Source organism: Solanum lycopersicum, chromosome 9, assembly GCF_036512215.1.
Source record: "Solanum lycopersicum chromosome 9, SLM_r2.1".
NCBI classification, from domain to species: domain Eukaryota; kingdom Viridiplantae; phylum Streptophyta; class Magnoliopsida; order Solanales; family Solanaceae; genus Solanum; species Solanum lycopersicum.
In genome coordinates this window covers 37337917-37355386 of record NC_090808.1, presented here as the reverse complement: position 1 = coordinate 37355386, position 17470 = coordinate 37337917, and the positions used below count along the sequence as shown (strand labels likewise).

The window sequence follows — 17470 nt, the reverse complement described above, 5'->3', positions numbered from 1 at the left end:
GATCATAATTAAGGAGAAGAAAGTCTACTAAGATGGAAACATCTACCTCACAAATCTCCAAGAAGCCTCCGAAAAGAAGAGAATCACAAGTACAACAAAAATGAAGGCTCATAACCTACAAAAATGTAACAACCTGTTAAGTCATTTCGAGCAGTAGAATCATTTGTGATAAAACTGACTGGGTCGATGGATCACGTGACGGAACGTCATGGTCATGACGAACCATCATGGACTCCGTCGTCCCACACTTGTGTAATTTTCCTGTGGGTTATGGGATCAACTCTCTGAACTTCGCGATGGAAATGCAGCACGAACCGTCGTAGACTCGACGGATCGTCACAAACATCCCTACTGAATCAACTCTGTGAACTTTGAGACGGACCTGCAGGATGGACCGTCGCATGTATGACGGGCCGTCACGAGCTGTGTAACCTCGACGGGGCGGATTTCTACTATAAGTTTTAAAGGGTGTTTTGGAATATTTATGACAAATTGTATGAAATTAGTGGGTAAGTTTAATAACTTATTTACTTAGGGGTTAAAGGAGGTAACCTTGAAACAAATAGTAGGTTACTTTTATCATCTTTTATACTTGATTATATGATAATTAGGATAAAATAAAAAGAATCTGTAGAAGAAAAATAAGAAGCAAAAGAAGAGGGGAGAACGAGCGAGAGAAGAGAGATACGAAGAGGAAAAGCAAAAAGGCATTGGGAAGTATCTTGCTTGATCACGAGTCTTCGGTGGAGGTAGGTTATGGTTTATGCTATTTCATAGTAAACTCTAAATAGCGATTGATATGTATTGAGTAGTATTGTAAAGTCTTCTATATGCTTGATTGTGTGTTTGTATGTTGTGATTGTGGAATCCTAAATCTTCCCTCTCCATTAAGATTATGCATTGACATAAAAGAGGTTTGATGAACTAAAGCAATGAGATTAGGGGATCGGGTGTCACGTTCCGACACGTAGTATTAGGGGATCGGGTGTCACCTTCCGACAGGTAGTATTAAGGGATAGGGTGTAACGTTCCAACACATTGTATTAGGGGATTTGAGTGTCACATTCCGAAACGATAATATTAAAGAGGTTGAATCTTGAATTATGTAACATACTCAAATTCAAAGAACCTATTTCCCAAATGAGTATGGTGTGGAGGCTTGAGTCCTCATGGGTGTGTTTTGCGTTTCTGCCAATGATTCTTGTACTTGTTGTTGTCACAAATTAAGTGTGGTAGTTTATTTTATATTATTCTTTGATATATATTGCTTTCTATTTTTAGTTGGCCGAAGATACCTACTCAGTACGTGTTCCTTGTACTGACCCCTACTTGTATTTTCTTCTCTTTATTATTTGTGGAGTGTAGCAAACGTGCCATCAACTTCGACTCGTTCGCAACTCTAGCAATTCTCCAGCATATCAGAATTTACAGTGAGCTACTATTCCTAGCTCGTGCTGGATTCTCTCCTTCACGTCTGATGTCTTGAAGTTCGGACATGGATTATCTGTTTTACTTACTTTAGCTTCTTAAATACTCTTACAATTAGAAACTTGAGAATAGATGTTCTCGGTGTGATGACTTCCAGATTTTGGGGTATAGTAATTGCTTTATTATAGAAATTATTTAATTGGTTTCATTAATGAGTTTTGAGTCTTCCGCATTATTTTATTTTGATCGTTATGGTTGAAATATTGGTAAATGTTGGGGTTTAGATTTGTTTGTTCACTCATATAGGAGGATAAGTGTGGCTGCCACTCGCTGCTCATTTTGGGTCGTGACAAACTGGGTATCAGAGCTTAGGTTCATTGGTCTCATCACACAAGAACGATTCTAGTAGAGTCTTGAGGAACGGTAGGGGATGCCCTTACTTTTCTTCGAGAGGCTATAGGACTTTAGGAAAATTTCATTCTTAATTTGTTCGTGCTATTACTTGGATCCAATTGGTATCTAGGTAATACAATTTTGTACCTGACATCCTTACTCTATTTTGCAGATTGTTAGAACTAGAGCAATAACTGTGCCAACACCAACACCGGCAATACAGGGCGCGTCTGAGCCAGCCACTGGGGCTGTAAGTTGAAGAGGAGCGGTGGCAAGAGGACGTGGTAGAGATCGCGGAAGGACGTCCTCTAGAGGTAAAGGACAAACATCTGGTCCAGCTAGTACAAGGCGGTAACTCCTCCACCGACTGATGAGGTGGTAAGAGAGGGTAAGGAAGGGGAAAATGAGCAAATGCAGAATGAGGAATTACCACCCCAACCTACCCAGAGATGATTAACCAGGTTCTTTCTTATCTTAGCGGGTTATCTAATCAAGGCCAGACACCTCCAGTTTTTTCTGCACCAGCACCTCAGGTTCCGGGAGTACAACATGCAGCTCCTGTGGCTCCCCATATGGATGCCTCATTGGGAGTAGGCACGTTTCCTCGATTGACTGCAGGACTTATAATGACGAGTGATCAGCATGAACTTTTCACTGAGTTCTTGAAGTTGAAACCTCCAGTCTTCAAGGGTGCTGAATTTGAGGATGCCTATGATTTTCTGGTTGATTGTCATGAACTGCTACATAAGATGGACATAGTGGAACGATTCAGTGTTAAGTTTATGACCTATAAGTTTCAGGGAAATGCAAAAATGTGGTGGCGGTCGTATGTTGAGTGTCAACCCTCACAGGCACCACCTATGACATGGGCATCATTCTCTAGCCTATTTATCGAGAAGTATATACCCCGGACTTTGAGAGATAGGAGGAGAGATGAGTTCCTTATCTTAGAGCAAGGCAGGATGTCTGTTACTGCTTATGAGGCAAAATTTCGTGTACTATCCAGAAATGCCACCCAGTTTTGCTTCAGTCCACAACAGCGGATTCCTTGTTTTTGTGAAAGGATTGAGGTAAGATTTGCAGATCCGAGCCTTACAGGTAGCTGCTGTAGCACAATCCTTTCAGGAAATGGTTGACATTATGATAGAGGTGGAGGGGGTGAAGCCAGATAACTTCACCATGGCGTCGACCTCTATGAAGTTCCACACGGGAGGTGAGTTTAGTGGTTCTTACTCAAGAAGGCAGAGTTCAGGAGGTTACCTAGCCCGACCTATTAAGTCTTCACTGCAGGCTGTAGCTGGAGGTCCACTGCAGACCGGTCAGCATTTCTCTGAGTTTAGAGGTTATACCCAGACTTCGTCGTTCTCACAGAGGCCTATGCTTGACTCCAGAGAGTGTTACGGATGTGGAGAGACTGGACATATTAGGAGGTTTTGTCCAAAACAGAGTTACAGACCCCCAATAATTAGGGGTAAAGGTGGTCACTAGAGAGGCCGGCATTCTGGAAGACGCGTTGGACAAGGTAATGGTGGTCACCAAATTAGCCGAGGTGGCGGACAAGTTGGAACTACTGCAGCACAACATGGTAGGGGAAATGGACATACCGGTGATAGGGCCCATTGTTATGCTTTCCCTGGGAGATCTGAAGCAGAGACATCTGATGCTATTATCAAAGGTAATCATTTCGTTTGTGATTGCATTGCCTCTGTATTGTTTGATCCTGGATCCACATTTTCATATGTATCTTCCTCATTTGCTACAGGTCTTGATTTACATTGTGATTTGCTTGACATGCCTATTTGTGTCTCTACTCCTATTGGTGAGTCTGTGATAGTGTTGAAGGTGTATAGGTCTTGCCTTGTGATTTTTGTGGGGAGCAATACTCATGTAGACTTGATTATTCTAGAGATGGTTGATTTCGACGTAATTCTGGTTAGGAATTGGCTTTCTCCAAATTTTGCAATCTTAGATGGTAATGCAAAAAATGTGACATTGGCCAAGCCTGGGACAGATCAGCTAGTGTGGGAGGGTGACTATTCTTCCACCCCGGTTCGTATTATCTCCTTTCTTCGTGCCAAGAGAATGGTTAGTAATGGTTGTTTAGCTTTCATGGCACATCTCAGGGATGATACTTTCCAAGTACCTTTCATTGAGTCTATTTCGATAGTCCGTGAGTTTCTGGATGTGTTTCCATCAGACCTTCCTCGTATGCCACCGGACAGGGACATTGATTTTTCTATCGATCTGGAGCCGTGTACTCACCCCATTTCCATACCCCCTTATAGAATGGCTCCATCTGAGTTAAGGGAGATAAAGGCCCAACTTCAAAAGTTGTTAGGTAAATGCTTTATTAGACCCAGTGCATACCCTTGGGATGCTCCTATTTTGTTTGTGAAAAAGAGGGATGAAAGCTTTAGGATGTGCATCGACTACAGGAAACTGAATAAGGTGACTATTAAGAACAAGTATCCTCTTCCTCGCATTGATGATTTATTTGATCAGTTACAAGGTGCTTGTACCTTCTCAAAAATTGATTTGAGATATGGTTATCATCAATTCAAAATACGACAACAGATGTGCCAAAGACTGCTTTTCGAACCAGGTATGGGCATTATGAATTCTTAGTAATGTCTTTTGGACTTACGAACGCCCCTACTGCTTTCATGAGCCTGATGAACGGGATTTTTAAGCCATATCTGGATCTCTTTGTCATTGTATTCATTGATGATATATTGATATACTCAAAAAGCAGGAAAGAACATGAGGAGCATTTGAGACTGGTATTGGACGTGTTGAGAGAGAAAAAGAATTATTCTAAATTCTCCAAGTGTGAGTTTTGGCTAGATTCAGTGTCCTTCTTGTGGCATGTAATTTCTAAGGGTAGAGTGATGGTGGATTCTTCTAAGATTGAAGCAGTGAAGACTTGGGTAAGACCTACTAATGTCACAGAGGTAAGGAGCTTTGTCGGTTTAGCCAGCTACTACCGTCGATTTGTCAAGGGATTTTCTTCTGTTGCTTCCCAATTGACAAATTTGACTAAGAAGAATGTTTCATTTGTATGGTCGGACGAATGTGAAGAAAGCTTCCAGAACCTCAAGACCTTGTTGACTACTGCACCAATTCTAACCTTGCAAGTGGAAGGTCAGAACTTCATTGTTTACTGTGATGCATCTTATTCTTGTTTGGGTGCAGTGCTAATGCAGGAGAGGAATGTAATTGCATATGCTTCGAGGCAATTAAAGGTGTATGAACGTAACTATCCGACCCATGATTTGGAGTTGGCTGCAATTGTGTTTGCATTAAAGCAATGGAGACATTATCTATATGGGGTTAAGTGTGAAGTCTATACAGATCATCAGAGTTTACAGTATGTCTTTACTCAGAAATATTTGAATTTGAGACAGAGGTGGTGGATGGAACTACTGAATAACTATGATATTACTATCTTGTATCACCCAAGAAAAGCTAATGTTGTGGCAGATGCTTTAAGTAGAAAGGCAGGGAGCATGGGAAATCTAGCTCACTTGCAGTTTTCTAGACGCCCATTGTCTAGAAGGGTTCAGAATCTAGCTAATGACTTTATGAGGTTGGAAGTACTGGAGAAGGGAGGATTTTAACCTGTGTAGAGGCTAGATCTTCCTTTCTTTACAAGATTAAGGGAAAGCAGTTTACTAATGATAAACTGATCCGGATTCGGGATATGGTATTGCGAGGAGAGGCTAAAGAAGAAAAAATTAATGAGGAAGGGGTTTTGAGAATTAAAGGAAGGGTATGTGTGCCCCGCGTTGATGATTTGATTTACACTATTCTTACAGAGGCTCATAGTTCAAGGTTTTCTATACATCCTGGTGCAACCAAAAAGTATCATGACCTAAAGCAACATTTTTGGTGGAGAAAGATGAAGCATGACATTGTTGATGTTGTGGCCCAATGCTCGAATTGTCAGCAAGTAAAATATGAACAACAAAGGCCTGGAGGGACACTTCAGAGAATGCCCATTCCTGAATTGAAGTGGGAGAGAATTGCAATGGATTTTGTAGTTGGTCTTTCAAAGACATTGGGTAAGTATGACTCCATTTGGGTAATTGTTGACAGATTAACTAAATCTTCTCACTTTATTCCGGTTAAGGTGACTTACAATGCAGAGAAGTTAGCCAGACTCGCTATCTCAGAAATTGTCCGATTTAATAGAGTTCCACTTTACATCATATCAGATAGAGGTATGCAATTTACTTCTAAGTTCTGGAGATCATTGCATGCTGAATTAGGTTCAAGGTATGATCTTAGTATTGCATTTAACCCTCAGACCTATGTTCAGTCTGAGCGAACGATTCAGGTTTTGGAGGATATGCTTCGTGCATGTGTGATTGAATTTGGTGTTCATTGGGATAACTTCTTACCCTTAGCAGAGTATTCATACAATAATAGCTATCACTCAAGTATTGATATGGCCCCATTCGAGGCATTGTATGGGAGAAGATGTAGGTCTCCCATTAGGTGGTTTGATGCATTTGAGGTTAGACCTTGGGGTACTGACCTTCTGAGGGAATCGTTAGATAAAGTGAAATACATTCAGGAAAAGCTTCTAGCCGCTCAGAACAGGCAGAAAGAATATGCAGATCGAAAGGTTAGGGACTTAGATTTTATGAAGGGTGAGCAAGTCTTGCTGAAGGTTTCACCCATGAAAGGGGTGATGCGGTTTGGTAAGCGAGGTAAGCTTAGTCCAAGGTATATTGGTCCATTTCAAGTTCTGAAGTGCGTGGGGGAGGTGGCTTATGAATTGGCATTGCCTCCCGTACTGTCAGGAGTGCACCCGGTATTTCATGTGTCTATGCTGAAAAGATACCATGAGGATGGAAACTACATTATTCGTTAGGATTCAGTTTTTCTTGATGAGAATTTTTCTAATGAAGAGGAGCCTGTTTCCATTCAAGATAGAGAAATCCGCAAGTTGAGATCAAGGGAGATTGCATCCATCAAGGTTCAATGGAAGAATCGGTCAATTGAAGAGTCCACTTGGGAGAAGGAGGCTGATATGTAAGAAAGATATCCACACCTTTTTACAGATTCAAGTACTCTTTCTCGCCCTTGTTTTTCTTCTTGTGATCGTTCGAGGACGAACGATGGGTAAATTGGTATCTATTGTAATGACCTGTTTAGTCGTTTTGAGCAGTAGAATCATTTGTGATAAAACTGACTGGGTCGACGGATCATGGACTCTGTCGTCCCACACTTGTGTAATTTTCCTGTGTGTTATGGGATCAACTCTATGAACTTCGCGACGGAATTACAGCACGAACCGTCGTGACCGTCACGAGCTGCATAACCTCGACTGGGTCGGATTTCTGCTAAAAGTTTTAAGGGGTGTTTTTGACTATTAATGACAAACTGTATGAAATTAGTGGGTAAGTTTAATAACTTATTTACTTGGGGGTTAAATGAGGTAACCTTGAAACAAATAGTGGGTTACTTTTATCATCTTTTGTACTTGATTATATGATAATTAGTGTAAAATAAAAAGAATCTGTAGAAGAGAACAAGAAGAGGGGAGAACGAGCGAGAGAAGAGAGAAACGAAGAGGAAAAGCAAAAATGCTTTGGGAAGTAGCTTGCTTGATCACGAGTCTTCGGTAGAGGTAGGTTATGGTTTATGCTATTTCATAGTAAACTCTAAATAGCGATTAATATGTATTGTGTAAAGTCTTCTATATGCTTGATTGTGTGTTTGTATGTTGTGATTGTGGAATCCTAAATCTTATCCCTCTCCATTAAGATGATGCATTGACATAAAAGAGGTTTGATGAACTAAAGCAATGAGATTAGGGGATTGGGTGTCACGTTCCGACACGTAGTATTACGGGATCGGGTGTCACGTTTCGAAACGTAGTATTAGGGGATCGGGTGTCACGTTCCGACACGTAGTATTAGGGGATCGGAGTGTCACGTTCCGACATGATAATAATAAAGAGGTTGAATCTTAAATTACGTAATATACTCAAATTCAAAGAACCTATTTCCCGAATGAGTATGGTGTGGAGGCTTGAGTCCTCATGGGTGTGTTTGGCGTTGTTGCCAATGATTCTTGTACTTGTTGTTGTCACCAATTAAGTGTGGTAGTTGATTTTATATTATTATTGGATATTTATTGCTTTCTATTTTGAGTTGGCCGATGATACCTACTCAGTACGTGTTCCTTGTACCGACCCCTAGTTGTATTTTCTTCTCTTTGTTATTTGTGGAGTGCAGCAAACGTGCCATCGACTTCGACTCGTCCGAAACTCTAGCTAGTCTCCAACATATCAGAATTTAGGGTGCGCTACTGTTCCAAGCTCGTGCCGGGTTCTCTCCTTCACGTCTTGATGTCTTGAAGTTCGTACATGGACCATCTGTTTTACATACTGTAGCTTCTTAAATACTCTTAGAATTAGAAACTTGAGAATAGATGTTCTTGGTGTGATGACTTCCAGATTTTGGGGGATAGTAATTGCTAAATTTTAGAAGTTATTTAATTGGTTTCATTAATGAGTTTTGAGTCTTCATTATTTTAGTTTGTTCGTTATGGTTGAAATATTGGTAAATGTTGGGGTTCAGATTTGTTGGTTCGCTCACATAGGAGTATAAGCGCGGGTGCCACTCGCGGCTCATTTTGGATCGTGACAAAAAAATATTTGTAGAAGAAAGTGGTGAGTACCTAACCACACGGTACTCAGCATGTGAACCTCTAAGCACAAGCTAATGGGATGAATTATGATTACTCCTACCACCCCCAACCGAACCTCCACAACTACAACCTACATTAAAATCTACCCAACATAACAGCTCAGAGTTTACATAGCACGTAGCTCAAAAACAACACTTAGACAAATTACATATCCTAAACAACAACACTTTAACAAATTACATATCCTCAACAACAACACTTCAACAAATTACATATTCGCAATAAAAAGCTCAATATTCATCTATCAAAAGTTCCACAGGAGGCATTCAGAAGATCAGTAAAACAGGATATCAAGTTCACTAATAATAAGTATGTGCAATGCAATGGAATGCAATGTCAAGTATAATGATGCATGTCAGACCTAATGATACACACCCGCTATCTCTTAATCCGGGACCCGTGGGGGACATATATGTCCATGCATCTTACGCGGCGCACGACATGAACCTCGATAATAGTAACCATCGCGGCGTACGATACGTCCCTTGGAATATTGTATCCATCGCGGCGCGCGATACATCCTTCGAAATGGTAAATCCTCTTGAAGTTCTCATTCTCTCTCAATACACATAACACTTGTCACAACCAATGCCTCAGAATAATGCAGGTTACAAGTTCACACAAATAATGAGGAGAGGATCATTTTCATAACATCGCACACTTCACAACCAGACAAACATGAAGTCACATCAACAATGATTCAACAAGCCTTTAACCCTTTCTCAACACATCACACATAAACAATTGATCACTTAGCCTTTTGTTATCCCTTTTTTTCATCATTAGAATTAATCAATGTGGACAAGTCAACCCATCACCAATCCCGTTACTCCCAAACATATACCACAAGGAAATACATGTATTTCATACACTTAAAAATAGAATAGATATACACTTGCCTCAAATAGTCGAACAATCACTCTTTTTGAGTCTTCCTCTTTCATTGCACTTCTAAATAAAATCCAGTCTATTCAAATAATTAAAAACATTAACAACACACATATTTCACGTGTCTAGACTAAACAAAAAAAACTCACGCAAATTTATAATTAAGTTCTCATGTTTCAAGTTTAGGATAAAATTTTAATTTTGTTTTCAATATCATAAATCTTACGACATTCATTTAATACCATATACCTTATAATTAATTATATATATTAATATGTCAAAACTTAAATGATAATATGAAAACTATTAAAAGGATCTCAAATTAATCCCAATTTATATCACCCATATTTGAAAACCAAAATAAAGATATTTCATGAAATGCTTCTTACATGTCTATTTACCTCCCTTCCCAAAAATTGTTTCATGATCATCAACAATTGCTCATAATTAATTAATGACTAAGGTAAAATTTATGCTAAATAACATATTCATACATGTACACAAAATGAAAAATTAGCTTCACATATTAGTGTAAATTATACACGTTTTAATCTAAAAATCTACTTCTAATTACATAATGTAATGACCTGTTTAGTCGTTTTGAGCAGTGAAGTTTATTTTTTGTAATAACTGTCTGAGTCGACGGACCCCACAATGGACCGTCATGGGCACGACAGACCGTTGAGGGTGTCTCGTTCCAAAACACTTAGAATTCTGAAATTTGGGTACTGATATCGACTCTATGAACTTCGCGACGAAATGGAAGGACGGACCGTCACAGGCATGACGGGCCGTCACAGACTCTTCAAGGAATTGAGTCTCTGAACTTTTTGACGGAAGCAGCAGGACGGACCGTCGTCGGCACAACGGGCCGTCACAGTCTGCGTAACCCTGCCAGGGTTGGATTTCTGTTAAATGTTTTAAGGGGCGTTTTGGACTATTCCTGCTTATAATTATGATATTAGTGGTTTAATGTTAATAATTCAATTACTTGGGGGTTAAAGGAGATAACCTTGAATTAATTAGTGGGTTACTTTTGTCATCGTTTATACTTAATTATATGCTAATTATGGTAAAAACAAAAGGGTTCGAAGAAGAAAAATAGAAAGAACAAGGAGAGGAAGAACGAACGAACGAGAGAGAGGAGAGACGAAGAGGAAAACAAAGCTTTGGAAAAGTAGATTTCTTGGTCACGAATACTTCGGTGGAGGTAGGTTATGGTTTATGTTGTCTCATAGTAAACTCTTGATAACGGATGATATGTATTGGGTAGTATTGTAAACCCTTCTATATGCTTAATTGTGTGCTTGCATGATGTAATTATATAATTGTGATAAAATAAGCATGATGAGGCTATTGAATCCTAAACCTTGAAACCTCTTTGTTAATAATGATGCCTTGGTATAATAGAGGGCTTGCTGAACTAAAAGAATGAGGTTAGAGGATCAGGTGTCACGTTCCGACACCAGGATAGTATATGGATCGGGTGTCATGTTCCGGCACCAGGATAGTATATGGATCGGAGTGTCACGTTCCGACACAAGGATAGTATATGGATCGGGTGTCACGTTCCGGCACCAGGATAGTATATGGATCCGAGTGTCACGTTCCGACACAAGGATAGTATGATGAGGATCGGAGTGTCACGTTCCGACACCAGGATAGTAGTATTGGATCAGGTGTCATGTTCCAGCACCAGGATTGTATGATGAGGATGGGAGTGTCACGTTCCGACACCAGGATAGTAAAGAGAATGAATCTTGAAATATGTTAATATACTCAACTTAATAAACCTATTTCCCAAATGAGTTTGGTATGGAGGCTTGAGTCCTCATGGGTGTACTTGGCGTTATTTATCAAAGATCCTTGTACATGTTGTTGATACCTGTTGAGTATTGTAGTTGATTTTATGATATTATCTAATATATATTGTTTTTTTTTTTATTTGGCCGATGATATCTACTCAGTACTTGTGTTTTGTACAGACCCGTTATTGTGTGTTTTCTTTTTGTTAGATGTGGAGTGCAGCAATCGTTCCATCGTCTTCAACTCAACCGCAACTCTAGCAAGTCTTCATCACGTAAGATGTCAGGGTAAGCTTTTGTTTCTAGCTTGGACTAGATCTTATTCTTCACGTCTTGATGCCTTGAAGTTCTGGCATGGACTAGCTGTTTAGTTATTTTAGTTTCATAGATACTCTTATATTTAGAAATTTGAGGATAGATGTTCTTGTGATGATGACTTCCAGATTTTGGGGATAATGATAAGTTTTGAGTTTTAGAAGTTGATTATTGATGTTGTTAATGAGTTTTAAGTCTTCCGTATTGTTTTCTATTTATTATGTTTGAAATGTTGGGGTTTGGATTGGTTGGTTCGCTCACATAGGAGGGTAAATGTGGGTGCCACTCACGACACCTTTTTGGTCGTGACAAACTTGGTATCAGAGCATTAGGTTTGTTGGTCTCATCACACAAGAACGAGTCTAGTAAAGTCTTGAGGAATGGCAGGGGGACGCCTTTACTATTCTTTGAGAGGCTATAAGACTTTAGGGAAACTCCATTTTTTCTTTCGTTCGTGCTATTACTTGGGTCCAATTGGTATCTAGGTGATACAAATTGGTATCTAACCATCTTCACTCTATTTTGCAGATGGTTAGAACTAGAGCAACAACTGCGCCAACACCAACACCGGCAAGAAAATATGCATCTGAGCCAGCCACTGGGGCTGTAGCTCGAAGAGGGGAAGTGACAAGAGGCCGTGGTAAAGGTCGCGGGAGGACGTCCTCTAGAGGAAGAGGACAAACACCTTGCCCATCTAGTAATAGGGCGGTGACTCCTCCACCAACTGAGGAAGTAGTAAGAGAGAGGGAGGAAGGGGAGAATGAGCAAGTGCAGAATGAGGAATTACCACCCAAACCTACCCCAGAGATGATTAATCAGGTTCTTGCTAATCTTAGTGGGTTATCAGATCAGGGCCAGACACCTCCAGTGTTTTCTGCACCAGCACCTCAGGTTCCGGGAGTGCAACATGCAGCTGTTGTGACTCCCCACATGGATGCCTCATTGGAAATAGGCACGTTTCCTCAGTTGACTACAGGGCCTACAATGACAAGTGATCAGCATGAACTTTTCAGGAAGTTCTTGAAATTGTAACCTCAAGTCTTCAAGGGTTCTGAATCTGAGGATGCCTACGATTTTCTGGTTGACTGTCATGAGTTACTACACAAGATGGGTGTAGTAGAACGATTTGGCGTCGTGTTTGTGACCTATCAATTTCAAGGGAACGCCAAAATATGGTGGCGGTCACATGTGGAGTTTCAACCAACAGAGGCACCACCTATGACTTGGGCATCATTCTCTAGTTTATTTATGGAGAAGTATATACCACGTACTTTGAGGGATAGGATGAGAGATGAGTTTCTAAGCCTAGAGCAAGACAGGATGTCGGTTTCTTATTATGAGGCTAAGTTTGGTGCACTCTACAGATATGCTACCCAGCTTTGCTTAAGTCCACAAGAGCGGATTCGCCGTTTTTTGAAGGGGTTGAGGTCAGATTTTCTTATTTCAACCTTACAGGTAGCTGCTACGGCAAAATCCTTTCAGGAAGTGATACAGTTTGTGATAGAGGTGGAGGGAGTGAAGGCAGATGATTTCACCATGGCATCAGCAACTAAGAAGTTTCGTATGGGAGGTGAGTTTAATGGTTCTTACTCCACAGGACAGGGTTTAGGAGGTTACCCACTCCGACCAATTCAGTCCTCACTACAGACTGTAGCTGGGGGTCCACCGTAGACCGGTTAACATTTCTCAGATATTGGAGGTTATCCCCAGACTTCGTCCTTCTCACAGAGACCTATGCTTGAATCATGGGAGTGTTATGGATGTGGGGATACTGGACACATGAAGAGGTACTGTCCAAAACAGAGTTACAGACCTCCAATAGTTAGAGGTAGAGTTTGTTATGGAAGAGGCCGTCATTCTGGAGGACGTGGTGGCTGAGGTAATGGTGGTCACAAAACGGCCGGGGTGACGGGCAAACTGGAGCCACTACGGCACAACATGGTAGGGGCAACGAGCAGACAGGTGATAGGGCCCATTGTTATGCTTTGCCTGGGAGATCTGAAGCGGAGACATCGGATGTTGTTATCACAGGTAATATTTTTGTTTGTGATTTCATGGCTTCTGTATTATTTGATCCTGGATCCACATTTACATATGTATCTTCCACATTTGCTACTGGTTTTAACTTACATTGTGAATTGCTTGACATGCCTATTCGTGTTTCTACTCCGGTGGGTGAGTCTGTGATACTTGAAAAGGAATATAGGTCTTGACTTGTAACTTTTGTGGGAAGCAAAACTCATGTAGAATTAGTTATCTTAGAAATGGCTGATTTCGATGTAATTCTTGGTATGACTTGGCTTTCTCCAAACTTTGCAATCTTAGACTTTAATGCCAAAACTGTGACAATTGCCAGGCCTTGGAAAGATCCGTTAGTGTGGGAGGGTGACTACACTTCCACTCTAGTTCATATCATCTCCTTTCTTTGTGCTAAGACAATTGTTAGTAAGGGTTGTTTAGCTTTCTTGGAACACCTCAGGGGTGATACTACCCAAGTACCTTCAATTGAGTCGGTTTCGATAGTCCGTGAGTTTCTGGATGTGTTCCCTGCAGATCTTCCTGGTATGCCACCGGATAGAGATATTGATTTCTATATTGATCTGGAGCCGGGTACTAGCCCCATTTCCATACCCTCTTATAGGATGGCTCCCACCGATTTAAAAGAGTTAAAGGCCCAACATCAAGAGTTGTAAATCAAACGCTTTATTATACCAAGTGCATCCCCATGGGGTGCTCCTGTTTTGTTTCTGAAGAAGAAGGATGGAAGTTTTAGGATGTGCATAGATTACAAGCAACTGAATAAGGAGACTATTAAGAACATGTATCCTCTTCCCCGCATCGATGATTTGTTCGATCAGTTACAAGGTGCTTGTACCTTCTCAAAAATCGATTTGAGATCTGGTTATCACCAATTGAATATACGAGCAACGGATGTGCCCAAGACTGCTTTTCGAACCAGTTATGGGCATTATGAGTTCTTAGTAATGTCTTTTGGGCTTACGAATGCCCCTCCCGCTTTCATGAGCTTGATGAATGGGATTTTTAAGCCATATCTAGATCTCTTTGTCATCGTGTTAATTGATGATATACTAGTATACTCAACGAGCAAGAAAGAACATGTGGAGCACTTGAGAATGGTATTGGAAATATTGAGGGAGAGATAGCTTTATGCCAAATTCTCTAAGTGTGAGTTTTGGATAGATTCAGTGTCCTTCTTGGGGCACGTAGTTTCTAAGGATGGAGTGATTGTGGATCCTTCTAAGATTGAAGCAGTGAAGAGTTGGGTAAGACCTACTAATGTTATAGAGGTGAGGAGCTTTGTTGGGTTAGCTATCTACTACCGTCGATTTGTCAAAGGATTTTCCTCTGTTGCTTCTCAATTGACAAATTTGACTAAGCAGAGTGTCACATTTGTATGGTCGGACGAGTGTGAACAAAGCTTTCAGAAGCTAAAGACTTTGTTAACTACTGCACCAATTCTCACCTTGCCAATCTAAGGAAAGAACTTCGTTGTTTATTGTGATGCATCCTATTCTTTTTTGGGTGCAGTGCTAATGCAAGAGAAGAATGTAATTGCTTATGCTTCATGGAAATTAAAGGTTCATGAATATAATTATCCGACACATGATTTGGAGTTGGCTGTGGTAGTGTTTGCATTAAAGCAATGGAGACACTATCTATATGGTGTTAAATGTGAAGTCTTTACGGATCATTGTAGTTTACAGTATGTCTTTACTCAGAAAGATTTGAATTTGAGAAAGAGGAGGTGGATGGAACTACTCAAGGACTATGATATCACTATCTTGTATCATCCGGTAAAAGCTAATGTTGTGGCAGATGCTTTAAGTAGAAAGCCAGGGAGCATGGTAAGTCTAGCCCACTTGCAGGTTTCTAGACGCCCATTGGCTAAAGTGGTTCAGACTCTGGCTAATGACCTTATGAGGCTTGAAGTAAATGAGAAGGGAGGATTTTTTGCCTGTGTGGAGGCCAGATCTTCCTTTCTTGATAAGATTAAAGGAAAGCAGTTTACCGATGAGAAACTGATCCGGATCTGAGATAAGGTGTTACGAGGAGAGGCTAAAGAAGCAAAAATAGATGAGGAAGGTGTTTTGAGAATTAAGGGAAGGGTATGTATACCCCGTGTCGATGACTTGATTCACACTATTCTTTTAGAGGCTCATAATTCAAGGTATTCTATACATCCTTGTGCAACCAAGATGTACCGTGACCTAAAGCAACATTTTTGGTGGAGTAGGATGAAGCGGGACATTGTTTATTTCATTGCTCAATGCCCGAATTGTCAGCAGGTAAAGTGTGAACACCAGATACCTGGAGGGACACTTCAGAGAATGCCCATTCCTGAGTGGAAGTGGGAGAGAATTGCAATGGACTTCGTGGTTGGTCTTCCAAATACGATGGGTAAGTATGAATCTATTTGTGTTATTGTTGACAGATTCATAAAGTCTGCTCATTTCATTCCGGTCAAGATGACTTGTAATGCAGAGAAGTTAGCCAAAATTTACATCTCAGAAATTGTTCGATTGCATCGAGTCCCACTCTCCATCATATCAGATAGAGGTACGCAGTTTACTTCTAAGTTTTGAAAAACATTGCATGCTGAATTTTGCACTAGATTGGATCTTAGTATTGCATTTAACCCTCAGACCGATGGTCAGTCTGAGCGAACGATTCAGGTTTTGGAGGATATGCTTCGTGCATGTGTGATTGAGTTTGGTGGTCATTGGGATAACATCTTACCCTCAGCAGAGTTCTCATACAACAATAGTTATCACTCAAGTATTGATATGGCCATATTTGAGGCATTGTATGGGAGAAGATGTAGGTCTTCCATTGGGTGGTTTGATGCATTTGAGGTTAGACCTTGGGGTACTGATCTTCTGAGGGAATCATTAGATAAAGTGAAATGCATTCAAGAAAAGCTTTTAGCGGCTCAAAGTAGACAGAAAGAATATGCACATCCAAAAGTTAGAGACTTAGAGTTTATGGAGGGTGAGCAAGTCTTGCTGAAGGTTTCGCCCATGAAAGGGGTGATGCGGTTTGGTAAGCGAGATAAGCTTAGTCCAAGGTACATTGGTCCATTTGAAGTTCTGAAGCGCGTGGGGGAGGTAGCTTATGAATAGGCCTTACCCCAAAGACTGTCAGGAGTGCATCCGGTATTTCATGTGTCTATGTTGAAAAGATACAATGGGGATGGAAACTACATGATTCGTTAGGATTCAGTCCTGCTTAATGAGAATTTTTCTTATGAGGAGGAGCCTGTTGCTATTTTAGATAGAGAAGTCCGCAAGTTGAGGTCAAGAGAGATTGCATCTATCAAGGTACAATGGAAGAATCGGCCGGTTAAAAAATCCACTTGGGAGAAAGAGGCGGATATGCAAGAAAGATACCCACATCTGTTTACAGATTTAGGTACGCCTTTTCTCCCTTATTTTTCTTCTTGTGATCGTTCGGGGATGAACGATGGGTAAATTGGTATCTATTGTAATGACCTGTTTAGTCGTTTTGAGCAGTGGAGTTTATTTCTGGTAATAACTGTTTGAGTCGACGGACCCCACGCCAGACCGTCATGGGCAAGAAGGACCGTCGAGGGTGTCTCGTTCGAAAACACTTAGAATTCTGAAATTTGGGTACTGAGATCGACTCTCTTAACTTGGCGATGAAATGGCAGGACAAACCGTCACAGGCATGACGGGCCGTCACAGACTCTTCAAGGTATTGAGTCTGTGAAGTTTGTGACGGAAGCAGAAGGACGAACCGTCGCAGGCACGACAGGCCGTCACAGTCTGCGTAACCCTACCTGGGTCGGATTTCTGTTAAATGTTTAAAGGGGCGTTTTGGACTATTCCTGCTTATAATTATGAAGTTAGTGGTTTAATGTTAAAAATTCAATTACTTTGGGG

The 17470-nt window shown here is 40.8% G+C and overlaps 1 protein-coding gene across 1 annotated transcript; it reads left to right on the top strand.

Moving 5' to 3' along the window:
- The first annotated feature begins 1679 nt into the window (after positions 1-1679).
- LOC138338496 (uncharacterized) lies at positions 1680-15604 on the top strand. Its single transcript, XM_069289462.1, has 16 exons — positions 1680-1694; positions 1994-2071; positions 2322-2501; positions 2622-2816; positions 2905-3251; positions 3366-3583; positions 3713-4330; positions 5014-5033; positions 5951-6041; positions 6090-6157; positions 6398-6637; positions 6698-6819; positions 11445-11522; positions 12914-13119; positions 13240-13336; positions 15268-15604. The coding sequence occupies exons 1-16, from the start codon at positions 1680-1682 to the stop codon at positions 15602-15604; spliced, it is 2910 nt and encodes a 969-aa protein (XP_069145563.1).
- The last annotated feature ends 1866 nt before the right edge of the window (positions 15605-17470 follow it).

Excerpts from the sequence above, each read along its gene's own strand:
- LOC138338496 (XM_069289462.1), top strand. Across the intron at positions 6,638-6,697 it reads TACTGTCAGGAGTGCACCCG|GATTCAGTTTTTCTTGATGA; the intron begins GTATTTCATGTG and ends ATTATTCGTTAG. Across the intron at positions 6,820-11,444 it reads AAGGTTCAATGGAAGAATCG|ATGTGGAGTGCAGCAATCGT; the intron begins GTCAATTGAAGA and ends TCTTTTTGTTAG.